The following is a 13,613-nucleotide window of genomic DNA, read 5'->3' on the forward strand; positions in this document are numbered from 1 at the left end:
TTTCACTTTATTTGTGCAGTGATTAAAATCTTTCAAGTAGACTTCATTTTTAAATGACGTTTTATACAATTTCCTCTTTGTTCTTTAAACTGAAACAGTGATGTAATTGCATGACCACTAGGTGAAGTCCTGAAATATCTGGCAAGGTCAAGAATTTGGAGCTTCCTGCCTCCCTCTCTCCCTCCTCTCTCTCTTCCCAGAAACTCCTGAATCTATGTGTCTGTACAAAGAATTCTTAACAGTTAGCCTTTGTCCAGCCATAAAAAAAATTCACAGTTGAAAAAAAAAAGAACTGTTAACTCTGTCTTGAAAGAAGCCACACATGATTCAGTCATTGCTCAGACCCTGCACAAAGTGTCCCTGAGAAGAGTGATGGGTTCATTGGCCTCTGTGACTTGGAAGACACACATTCAAAGACTTAAACATGCACCCTCACCACCTACAGTCTATCAACCGCACGAGCTGAGGCTCAGTCTAGTCTGGGTTGTGTGCACTCTCGTATCATCCTGGTCTCTTTCACTGCACTTATTGTCCTGCATTCTAACTGCCCGTCACTGTCTCTTTCCCCTTTGGACTTTTAGTTCCTTGAGGGCAGGGACCTTATTTTATTCACCTCTGTATGAATAAATCTTTATTCATTCCAATCTAGCCTCTAAATCTTTCTAAAATCCACACCTGAGACTATGAGCTGCCTTTGTCTTCCTGTTTCCCTCAAAATAATATTCAAGATGTTTCAGGTCCTACTTACTGTTGCAGCTCCACCTCTAGCCATTTTCACACATATGTGCTTCTTCCATGTCCACTGAAATACTTGCCATTCCCATTCTGAATGTGTGAGAGGTTTCTTCAACCTCCGCGCCCCCCTCCCTATGCCCATGTCCATTCCCCACCAGGGCAGTGTCTCTTCGCTGCAGATGTCCATTTCCCCCACTAGTCTCTGAGCTATGCAAAGGGTAGGGGCTGCTTTATGTTCATCACTATGCCCAGCTCAATGTTTACATACTATTTGTTTAGTGAGTGAAGTTGTAAAGTTTCCACAGTGGAAGATCAGGAATCTGAATCTCCATTTAATGGCATCTGTGAGTCAACTGCCCAAAATTAATGTGGAATAGCATTACACTGGAATTAGACTGTGTTTTATAAGTCATTTGCTTCTGTCCAGTTTTGTAAATTAAACCCATAGGAGTATTGCATGAAGCAAAAGTCAATTGCTAAATAAAAGGTCGCATTGATAAAATAAAGTAGAAAGTTTAGAAATATTAGCATCAATTTCTTTTTTGAATTTCTTCTCCTCAGGGATTGCCTCTTTTTGTAATTTTGTTCATTAGGCATTCTGCCACCTGTGTATCCAGGACATTTTTTAATTTGAAAGGCAAACACCTAGTGTCTGTCACATTATTTCCATATTTGCCTGAGGTAAACATAACCATAACACTGTGAACCTCAACACATCAGATTAAAAATAAGTATAATCTGTTCCAACCTTTTTTTGCCAATGCCAGCGCAGCACTGCCTCATGGTATCTTATTCTGGAAAAGGTGACCTGTAAGAAAGTTTAAAAAGTATTCTTGTGTATTCTTTAACGGCTAAACAGAAGATTAAAATGAGGAAAAGTCTTAAATCCAGACCTTACCATGGTGTAAAGAGGGATAAAAGTAGATGGCATAATAGCATGAAGAAATCTCTCTATGTTCTTTTGGAAGAGGAACCACCTTGAGTTGACGTGTGCTCGCATCTGCAATAATGTAAGGAGTCTCAAAGAATACCTTGAACAAAGTACCTTTAATTGTTTTCTGCAACTTTATCCCTCTTTATTCCCATTCACCACAAAGCCAGACTGAAGGTAGTCAAATAAATTCTTATTTCCAATCCTTTTCAGTCAATGTCAGAGAACAATAACTTGAAAAGGTAGAGCAATTATGCAAAACCTGTTAGAGAACTCTATTTTGCATGGGGGCCAACTCTATTTCAGTAAGATTCTGTTTGTATGGATCTGTGAGTAGTCTGTGAGCCCAAAGACTTGACTAATTTCTGTTACTTCCTGGTCAGTTTGGAACATTATTTATGGCAAGAAGAGATCTGTTTAAGACTAGGCCTGTCTTGATATACTCCATATTCAGGATAAACATTACGTCGTACTTGTCTTGTTTTCAAAGACAAGGCAAAATACATCAGTGAGACTTCCAGTATCTTATAGAACTTCCTTCACCACATATGAAACAATTCTGCTTGAGTTGAATTCTATTTTATTTCTTTCTGTCTTCAGGAGAGATGGAAAACAACTATACTCTTTTTAAAATTTTTATCTTGTAAATTTTTTCATTTGTTTATTTAAAAACTATAACCACAACCATTTACTGTGAGCTTTTCATGTGACTGGCTTAAAATGGAATTGTGTTTTTCTTCTGAGTAGTAATCTACTGACTATGAATTTCTTTGGTATTACATATTTCTTTCAGTGCAAAAAACCCCAAAGGATATTCAGTGCTAATTTAAGTTTGCAGCTTATAATGTTAAGAATGGAAAGGTTATTTAATGTCTCTTAAATTTTCCAAATATGTTAACTCATATCAAAAATAATTTTTCATTAAAATAGCATATTAGTACCTCTACTAAATGTCTAAGCCTTGAGTCTATGAATTATCAGATATTGAAACCAGACATTTTGTCTTTTTTGTTACCTCCTAAATGTCCCTGAAATGTAGATGGAGGTGAGGTGTGTGGGTCATTATCACTGTCTTTATAGTCAAAGTTCAGCTATGTGTAAGGAATGCTCTGTGTGTGTGTGTGTGTGCATGTTTTCTCTTGGCACCTATTCTTATGCAGCATGCATGAGACGGGGATCAAAGAAACATTAAAGCAAAGAATGTTTATTAGAATGTCAGTGCATGATCTCATTGAATAGAACCAAACATTCTCACTTGCCTCTATGTAATTGTACATGGATAGGTCTGAAATTGCATGGTCATCTGGAATTCTTAATCTTGAGAATTCAGGAAGGCACATACCTAGAAACCAAGTTAAATAATATATCTTTTCCAAAACAGTCTGTAAACAATGTGCTTGACTCTACACAGTTCAAATGAAATGGTGTATTCTCTATCAGTGGTCTCTACTAACCTTTTAAAACTCTGGACAACAAGACTGTATGACCAACAATCTATGAATACTGAGCAATAACACAGGGACATTTCCCATTACCTATGATTTAATAAAACTTATGATAAAGTTTTTATAATATATACTAGATTAGTGAATCATTATTTTTATTTCACACATGGAAAGCAGTTCATATAAATGACTGTAAATGACCCCAAATCCTTAGAATTTGCTACTCTCCTTTTTGTTCTTCTTTGCTACACCATATACATTTGTTTCATTTTACCTAAGCCACCTTATTAGCTTAAACATACTCTGTTATCTCCCAGAGGCAGGACTCATGTTATATTCATGTTTGAAAACTTAACCTGGTATATGGTAAACACTGAATAAATATTTGATAAATTAATAACTAACTAATATAACTTCACAGGGCCAAACAACTCTAGTTCTGAGGAAGCCATTTCTAAAGTCAGAGAACATGGGTGCAAGTCCCAGCTTCACCAATTCTAGCTACTTGACTTTGGGCAAGTTACTTAACCATCTCTAAGCTTAAATTTCCTCAGTTGTAAAATAGGGACAAGAATAGTACCTATGCCCCATGTTTTTCATGAGATAATGTGATAAAAATCAGCAAGATACCTAACACATATTACATGTTCAGTGATGTTAGCTATTATTGTGATAATTTTTGTTCTATCTTTATTCTCTTGTAACTAAAACCAGTATTGACAGTATGTTCTGTTATATGAGCCCTCCATCTGTCTCCACCATTGTCATTACATGCTAACCAATCACACAAGGGCTAAGAAGGGAGGAAACAAAATACTTCTGGATCCTGAGCATCTGAGTGAGATAACTGGGAGAGAAAGGAAGAAAACCAGAAGAAATTTACCCTGGAATCTATAATCTCTTCAGATTCAGACAGCACAGTGTTCACTGACTCCCTATAACACTATAAAAAAAATCGTCACTGTGAACTTACTTTGTTCCAGGCTTTTTTTTTCTTGATGTATAGTTGATGTACAATATTATATGAGTTATGGGTGTACAACATAGTGATTCACAATTTTTAAAGGTTATACTCCATTTATAGTTATTATAAAATATTGGCTATATTCCCTGTGTTGTACAATATATCCTTGTAGCTTATTTATTTTATACCTCATAGTTTGTAACTCTTAATCCCCTTCCTCTATCTTGCCCCTCCCCCTACCCTTTTACCCACTGGCAACCACTAGTTTGTAATCTGTGGGTTAGGCTTTTTTTTAAAAAAAGCTTTCCACAAATTATTTGATTTAACCTTCACAACTCTCTGAAGTGGTATTATCCCCATTTTATTGATGGAAAAAATATCTGAGACTTTAAAAAGATAAAGTGACTTGTTCAAGGTCAAAGGGCTAATAAGTCAGCAAGTCAAGACTGGAATCTGGGTGTAGATTCAAAGCTGGTTCTTTAAGTCTATCCCTTACCTGAAACAGGTTTAAATTCAGAGGTGACCTTTGAGGACATGTAATGCTGAGAAGCAATAAAAGTTATCCAGTTCTCAGGCTATTATTTGCAATTTCTTTTACAGGTGAAAGTTATGTACGCTTAATTTAACTTACTTTCAGAATTATACATAAAGTTTAAAACTTCAATACTTGTAAAATTAATATATTTCTGGAATTAATTTTAATCAAAAGGCAAATGGAAGTATCAGATGCAAGCTTTGATAAGGCAAAAAGCAAGAAAATTCTGGAGCTTCTAAAAGTGTTTCTGAGGGCATGCTGTAGGGATTATAGGCATGGAGGTTAACTAGGCTGAGAGGGAGGGAAAGGAGTATATCTCTGCCAAACTTTGGTGCTCGGAACTTTTATCTTTGTATTGATCGATGCATAGACCTCCATGTAAAACTTTAAATAAACTATTTTTTCCTCTCTGGGTGTTCCTTGTCTGATATGGGCAACAACAGTGGCATAGACTGTTAATAGAAAAATTTATAATCCTGAACAGGAAATATGCATCATGGTTTGTAATCTTCCAGGATCAGAAATAGGTATACAATTAATCAGCAAGGCTAGTCTGTGTCCCGTTGAGAAATTTTACTTACTAAGGTCGTTATTGAATTTATCCATTAATTCATCAAATACCAAGCAGTCTTCAAATCCCTAAAACAAGAAAAAATAAACTGTAAATAATAAATACTTCTTAGCAATTTTGAATAGACTTTTCATTGGTGAGTATAATTCACAGGATGTTTACTCTCAACCAGCACATAACAGCTTAGCATTGAATTCTGATTAAAAAGAGAATTGACTGCATGTTTGATGGTTTTATCTTTGCCCGATTTACTCATATATATATATATATATAATTTAGAATATGATCAAAATTTTAAATTACTTGTAATTTTGACAAATCCATTGCTTCTTCAAGAAGCAAAAATAATTATATTGTTCTACCATGAGCATTAGAATAATATTTAAACTCTTCAGGGCTTTAAGATTCACATTTAGAGCAATTTAATGACAGGATAGAACTTTCATATTAACTTACTTTCTATAAGCCAAGATTAAAGCAAATTTCCAATCAACAAATCTACAAAATTAGTAAGGTACTATGCTAAATGAAGTAGGGAGAAGAAAATAAAAAGCTATGTTTCCCTGCATCCTAGGAATTCAAACTATAGTTTTAAGACAATATAAAAATATGTAAAGGTTAAGAAATAAAATATTTCTATATCAATTATACATATCATACCTGAAGCAAATAAATTTGTCAATTATATAGGCTGTTAATGCTATAGGAATTTAGAAATGAGAGATACCATATAGAGATGAGATAACACTCTTAAATTCTTTATTTAATTAATTCATTTATTCCTGGAGAATTCCTATGAGATAGGTATATTAAAATCCGAATTTTACAGATAAGGAAGTAGAGATAAGTTAGTTGCATGAGAACATATTCTAATAAATCATGAAGCCAGACTTTGAACCAGGGAGTTCTAATTATCCACTATGCTAAAATTGATGTTTCCTTACTTTTTTAAAAATTTAAGTACAGTTGACTTACAATATTATATTTATTTCAGGTATACAACATAGTGATTTGATATTTTTATAGATTATACTCCATATAAAGGTATTATAAAATATAGACTATATATTCTGTGCTGTATATTACATCCTTGCATCTTATTTATTTTATGCCTCATAGTTTGTACCTCTTAATCCCCTTCCTCTATCTTGCCCCTCCCCCTACCCTTCTACCCACTGGTAACCACTAGTTTGTTCTCTATATCTGTGAGTCTGTTTCTGCTTTGTTATATTCGTTCATTTGCTTTATTTTTTAGATTCCACATATAAGTGAAAACGTACAGTATTTGTCTTTCTTTGTCTGACTTATTTCACTAACCATAATACCATCCAGGTCCATCCACGTTGTTGCAAATGGCAAAATTTTGTTCTTTTTTATGGTTGAGTAATATTCTGTTGTATATACATAGCACTTCTTTATCCATCCATTGTTAATGGACAGTTAGGTTGCTTCCATATCTTGGCTATTGTAAATAATGCTGATATGAACATGGGGTGTATATATCTTTTCAAATTAGCATTTTAATTTTCTTTGTATACATACCATGAGTGGAATTTCTGGACCATATGGTAGTTCTATTTTTAATTTTTTGAGGAACCTCCATACTGTTTTCCTTAGTGGCTGAACCAATTTACATTCCCACCAACACTACTAGAATTCCCTTTTCTCCACATCCTTGACAACACTTGTTCTTTGTTGTCTTTTTGATGATAGCCATTCTGACAACTATGAGATGATATCTCACGGTGGTTTTGATTTGTACTTCCTTGATGATTAGTGATGTTGAGCATCTTTTCATATGCCTGTTGGCCATCTGTATGTCTTCTTTGGAAAAATGCTTATTCCGGTCTTCTGCCCATTTTTTAAATTGGGTTGTTTGTTTTCTTGACATTGAGTTCCATGAGTTTTTATATATTTTTGATATTAACCCCTTATGAGACATTACATTTGCAAAGATCTCCCATTCAGTAGGTTGCCTTTTCCTTTTGTTGATGGTTTCCTACACTGTGCAAAACTTTTAAGTTTGATTAGGTTTCACTTGTTTGTTTTGCTTTTGTTTCTTTTGCTTGAGGAGACAGATCCAAAAAAGTATTACTAAGACCTATGTGAAAGCATTTCTTTTCTTCTAATAGTTTTATGGTTTCATATCCTACACTTAAATCTTTAATCCATTTTGAGTGTATTTTTGGGTATAATAGGAGAAAATATTCTAATTTCATTCTTTTACATGTAGCTGTCCAGTTTTCCCAATACCACTTATTGAAGAGACTGTCTTTTCCCCATTGTATATTTTTGCCTCCTTGGCTGTAGACTAACTGACCATATCTGCATGGGTTTATTTCTGGGTTCGGTGTTCCATTGACCTATGTGTCTGTTTTTGTGTCATTACCATACTGTTTTGATGATTATAACTTTGTAGCATAGTTTGAATTTAGGGTCCATGATACCTCCAGCTTTGTTCTCTTTTCTCAAGATTGCTTTGTCTACTGAGGGTCTTTTGTAGTTCCTTACAAATTTTAGGATTTTTTTCTAGTTCTGTGAAAACTGTCGTGAATATTTTGATAAGAATTGCATTAAGTTTGTAGATTGCTTTGAGTAGTATGGACATTTTAACAATATTAATTCTTCCAATCTATGAATACAGGATATCTTTCCATTTATTTTTATCATCTTTAATTATCTTTATCAATGTCTTATAGTTTTCAGAGTATAAGTCTTTCACCTCCTTGGTTAAATTTATTTCTATGTGTTTTATTATTTTTGGTGCAATTCTAATATTGTTTTCTTGCTTTCACTTTCTAATATTTCATTATTAGTTCATAGAAAAGCAACCGGTTTCTGTATATTAATCTTGCATCCTGCCACTTTACTGAATTCATTTATTAGTTCTAATATTTTTTTGGTGAAGACTTTAGGGTTTTCTATATATGTCATCAGCAAATAGTGACAGTTTTACTTCTTCCTTTCCAATTTGGATGGCTTTTACCTCTTTTACTTGTCTGATTGCTATGACTAGGACCTCCAGTACTATATTAAATAGAAATGATGAGAGTGGACATCCTTATCTTGTTCCTGATCTTAGAGAAAAAGCTTTCAGCTTTTCACTGCTGAGTATGATGTTATCTGTGGGTTTGTCATAAATGACCTTTATTATGTTGAGATATGTCCCCTCTGTACAAATTTTGTTCAGGGTTTTTAATCAGAATGGATGTTGAATTTTGTCAAATGCCTTTTCTACATCTATTGAGATGGTCATGTGATTTTTATCTTTTGTTTTGATAATGTGATTTATCACACTGGTTGATTTGCAGATATTGAACCATACTTGTACTGCAGGGATTAATCCCAGTTTATCATAGTTTATGATTCTTTTAATTTATTGTTAAATTTATTTGCTAATATTTTGTTGAGAATTTTTATATCTATATTCATCAGAAAAATTGTCTGTAATATTCTTTTATTTTTTTGTAGTGTCTTTGTATATTTTAGTATCAGGGTAATGCTGAACTCAGAATGAATTTGGGAGTGTTCCCTCCTCTACAATTTTTGGAAAATGTTTGGTAGAATACATCTGGGAAGTTATTAGTCCTGGTTTTGTTTGTTGAGTGTTTTTGATTATTAACTTAGTTTCAATACTAATAATCAGTCAGTTCAGATAATCTATTTCCTCCTGATTCAGTCTTGGAAGATTGTATGTTTCTAGAAATCTATCTGTTTCTCTCAGGTTGTCCAGTTTGTTGGCATATTCATAGTATTCTCCTATGATTGTTTGTGTTTCTGTGATAATGGTTATATTTTCTCCTCTTTCATTTATTATTTTGTTTATTTGGATCCTCTCTCTTTTTTTCTTAGTGAGCCTGGGTAAAGGTTTATCTGTTTTTTGTTTATCTTTTTAAAAAACCAGCCCTTGATTTCATTGATCTTTTCTATTTTTTTTTTGAGGGGGTTCTCTATTTTATTTATTTCCACTCTGATCTTTATTATTTCCTTCCTTCTGCTGACTTTGGGCCTTGTTTTTTCTTCTTTTTCTAATTTCTTCAGATAAGATAGGTTGTTTACTTGAGACTTTTCTATTTTCTTGAGGTAGGCCTGAAATGCTATAAACTTCCCTTTTAAAACTGCTTTTGCCATCCTGTAAATAACAATTAAGTCCACCTGGTCTAATGTGTCATTTAAGGCCACTGTTTCCTTTTAGATTTTCTGTCTGGATGATTTATCCATTAAGGCAAGTGGAGTGTTAAAGTCCTCTACTATTATTGTATTACTGTCAATTTCTCCCTTTATGTCTGTCAATATTCACTTTATATATTTAAGTACTCCTATATTCGATGCATATATGTTTACAGTTTTTATATCCTCTTCCTGTATTGACCCCTTTATCATTATATAATGTCCTTCTTTTTCTTTTATTATAGACTTTGTTTCAAAATTTAATTTGTCTGATATGAGTATTGCTACCCAGCTTTCCTTTTGTTTCTATTTGCATGGAATATCTTTTTCCATCCCTTCACTTTCAATCTGTGTGTGTGTATTTAGCTCTGAAGTGAGTTTCTTGTAGGCAGCAGAGAGATGGATCTTATTTTTTAATCCAGTCAGCCACCCTATGTCTTTTGACTGGAGCATTTAATCCAATGACATTTAATGTGGTTATTAATAGGTATGTACTTATTGCCATTTTATTATTTTTTTTCTGGTAGTTCTTCTTTGTTCTTTTCTTTTTCTTTTAGTCTCTTCTTTTGTGGTTTGATGTTTTTCTTTAGTGTTATGTTTGTGTTCCTATCTTTCTAAATTTTGTGTATCTATTCTAGGTTTTTGATTTGTGGTTACCATGGAGTTCATATATGTTGACCTAAACTATACCTACTTGTTTTAAACTGATAGACATTTAAGTTCAAAAACATTCTAAAAGACCTACTTTTTTTACTCCTCCCCCATGGTTTGTGTTTTTTATGTCATATTTTACATTTTCAGGCCTATCCTTTAACTGTTTATTGTAATTATACTTGATTTTACAGTTTTTGTCTTTTAACCTTTGTTCTAGCTTATTTAAGTGGTTGATCCACAGCTCTTACCATATATTTGCCTTTACCAGTGGGATTTTTCCCTTCTTATTTTTCTTATTTCTTGTTACAGCCTTTTCTTTTTTACTTAAAGAAGACACTTTAACATTTCTTGTAAGGTCGATTTAGTAATGATGAACTCTTTTACTTTTTGCTTGTCTGGGAAACTATCTCTCCTTCAATTCTGAACAATAACCTTGCTGGGTAAAGTATTCTTAGTTGTAGGTTTTTTCCTTTCAGCACTTTAAACATATCATTCCATTCCCTTCTGGACTGCAAAGCTGCTGCTGAAAAATCAGCTAATATGATTGCCTATGGGCGTTCCCTTGTTTGTGATTCTTTGTTTTGTTCTTGCTGCCTTTAAAATTCTTTCTTTAATTTTGCCATTTTCATTGTCTTGGTGTGGGTATTTTGGGGTTCATCTTGTTTGGAACTCTTTTTGTTTCCTGTACCTGGATATCTGTTTCCTTCTTCAGGTTAGGGAAGTTTTCAGCCACAATTTCATCAAATACATTTTCTACCTCTGTCTCTCTCTTCTTATCCTGAGATCCCTATAATGTGAATGTTAGTATGTTTGATTGTCTCAGAGGTCTCATTTTTAAGAATTTGTTTTTCTTTTTGCTGTTCTGATTTTGTGATTTCCACTATTCCTTCTTTCAGATCACATATGCATTCTTCTATATCACCTAATCTGCTGTTGAATCCCCCTAGTGTATTTTTTTTTTTTTTTTTTTTTTTTATAAATTTATTTATTTATTTTTGTCTGTGTTGGGTCTTCGTTTCTGTGCGAGGGCTTTCTCCAGTTACGGCGAGCGGGGGCCACTCTTCATCGCGGTGCGCAGGCCTCTCTCTCACTGTTGCGGCCTCTCCCGTTGCGGAGCACAGGCTCCAGACGCGCAGGCTCAGTAGTTGTGGCTCACGGGCCTAGTTGCTCCGCGGCATGTGGGATCTTCCCAGACCAGGGTTCGAACCCGTGTCCCCTGCATTGGCAGGCAGATTCCCAACCACTGCGCCACCAGGGAAGCCCCCCCCTAGTGTATTTTTCATTTCAGTTATTATATTCTTTAGCTCTGATTGGTTTTTTCTCATATTTTCTAAATCTCTGTTGAAGTTTTCAATGAGTGCTTTCATTCTACTCCCAAGTTTGGTGAGCATCTTTATGACCATCGCTTCTAACCCTTTATTAGGTTAATTATTTATCTCTATTTCATTAGGGTATTTTTCAAGGGTTTTACTTTGTTCTTTTGTTTGAAACATATTCCTCCATTTTCTCATTTTGTTTAACTTTCTATGTTTGTCTCTATGAAATTATGTGAAAGTTACCTGTCCTGGTCTTGAAGGCATGTCTTATGATATCCTATTCAGTCTGCATGTGTCCACTGGCTTTGGTGGGAGAGCTGCATCTGAAGTGAGCATGGGCCACACTTTCCCCTAGGGTATGCTGGCAGCCACCACTTTGGTGGGAAATAGGGCTGGATTCAGAGGGGCTAGAGCCAGATCCAGGTGCAGCCAGGGCTTCTCCTAGACTCAGTGGCAGTCACTGCCCTATGGGGTAGGGTTTGAGGCTCCCAGGGCCTGGAGTAGAAGCCCCGAGGGTGGTGGGTTTCTGCTGAGTGTGATGACAATCTCTGCCTTGGTTGGGGGCATGGCCAGGTTCCTGAGGGCTTGGAGCCACACTTCTAAACTGGTTCTGCTTTTTCCCCAGGTGTACACACCTTGGTTAGAGGCAGGGTGGGGGCTGGAGGGGCTGGAGCCACACTGCTGAGCTGGTTGCATTTCTTCCCTGGTGTGTGCATGCTCATTAGCAATAGCAGCCTCCACCTTAGTGGGGAACAGCGTCAGAGTAGGAGGTGCTGGAGCAGGAGCCCAGTGCATGTTGTGGGGTACACTGGGGAAGCCCTGGCAGGCCATCCAGAGCAACCAGCACTTGTCAGTCTGCTGCCTCCATGATGGGATTGGGAGCAAGCAAGTCTGTGTACATGCTCTTCAGGAGCAGAGTATCAGTTTCTTACTGCCCCCTAGTAAGCCACAGCTAAGGAGTCTCATTTTCCTGGCCTTGAACCCCAGACCTGGGGTGTCTAATATGTGGCTCAAACTCCTTGCTCCCCAGGGAGGATCCCCAAATCTGTGATAGCCCCCTCCTCTTCTGGGTCACACACTAGGGGTGTGTGTCTTGACTAGATCAATTCTCCTCCCCTCCTACCAGACTCCATGTGGTTCTTTCTTTACAGCCTTGGTTGTAGAAGAGCTATTCTGCTAGTCTTCAGGTTGTTCACAGTGAGTTTCTCTATGTGTAGCTGTAGTTTTGATGTGTTCGTGGGAGGAAGTGAACTCAGGGTCTTCCCACTCTGCCAACTTGATCCCACCTCTCTTGTTATGTTTTTGTAAAACAAAATGTTTTTGACTACTTTGCTCAAAATATAATTGATTAGATTCATAAGCTCTTTATTCTTGGACTATATCCCATTCACCAAAACAATATAAGACTATGGTTATAAAACTATTAGTAATCAAACACACATGCACATAAAATAATTGTTTGTCTAGACAATTATTTTAGAATTCCTTAAAATTAATGTTCAATATTTGAACACTATTCATTTTCTGAAATATTTTTTAGCCAGAATGGTAAAATTTCCATGAAAGCAGCTAGTATTCAACATCTAGTCTGTTTCATCATTTTATTTAACTCTATCAATTGTGTTTTCTTTTCTTTTGGAATGAAAAAGCAGAGGGAAAAAAAAGATAATTTGGGATATTTTTCTTTTCTGATACTAACATTATAATCTCTAGAAAAAATACACTTTAAAAGTTAAGTTTTGAATTGCTGATAGTCAAGTTTCCAAATTTCAAGTCATCAATACATTTTCTAACTGAACAGAAAACTATCTTATGCTTTTTTATACACTAAATTACTGCATCAAGTAATCCAAGAGTTGACTATATTTAGAGATCAATCTAGTTAAATAGCTGGTATGGTTTTTGAGTTGACTGTTTTCTCAGAGATTATGTGAGGATAGTTTTAAGCATATTTTTTATTTAAGACTTTTTAGTTGAGACTGACCCAGAGAAATTTAAGGGACTTACCTATGGAAAAAGAACTTACCGCATTCATTCCCTGCCCAAAAAAGGGCACTATGGCATGAGCTGCATCTCCCATCAACACACAGTGTGATTTAAAGTGAAAAGAAGAGCACTTAACGGATATCATGGGCTGGGCGGGCAACAGAAAGAAATCTTGTGCCAGGGTTTGCCTTTAGAGGAAAACAATAAAAATGTTAAGCTGGGTATTAAATATTGTGTAATTCTTTCAGATTTACTGGCTTTGCTAACATAATATTTCATTGAAAAGTACGTGAGAATGTCAGGAAG

At 35.2% G+C, this 13,613-nt stretch overlaps 1 protein-coding gene across 1 annotated transcript in view; it reads right to left on the reverse strand.

The window, feature by feature from the left end:
- KMO (kynurenine 3-monooxygenase) overlaps nt 1–13,613 on the reverse strand; it is a 55,761-nt gene that overhangs the window by 1,559 nt on the left and 40,589 nt on the right. Inside the window, 5 exon segments of the mRNA XM_024740489.1 lie at nt 1,484–1,543; nt 1,634–1,735; nt 2,926–3,008; nt 5,192–5,249; nt 13,348–13,495. Coding sequence (XP_024596257.1) covers nt 1,484–1,543; nt 1,634–1,735; nt 2,926–3,008; nt 5,192–5,249; nt 13,348–13,495 — 451 coding nt within the window.

The sequence above is a fragment of the Neophocaena asiaeorientalis genome, unplaced genomic scaffold (genome assembly GCF_003031525.2).
Source record: "Neophocaena asiaeorientalis asiaeorientalis breed wild unplaced genomic scaffold, Neophocaena_asiaeorientalis_V1.1 scaffold291, whole genome shotgun sequence".
NCBI classification, from domain to species: Eukaryota; Metazoa; Chordata; class Mammalia; order Artiodactyla; family Phocoenidae; genus Neophocaena; species Neophocaena asiaeorientalis.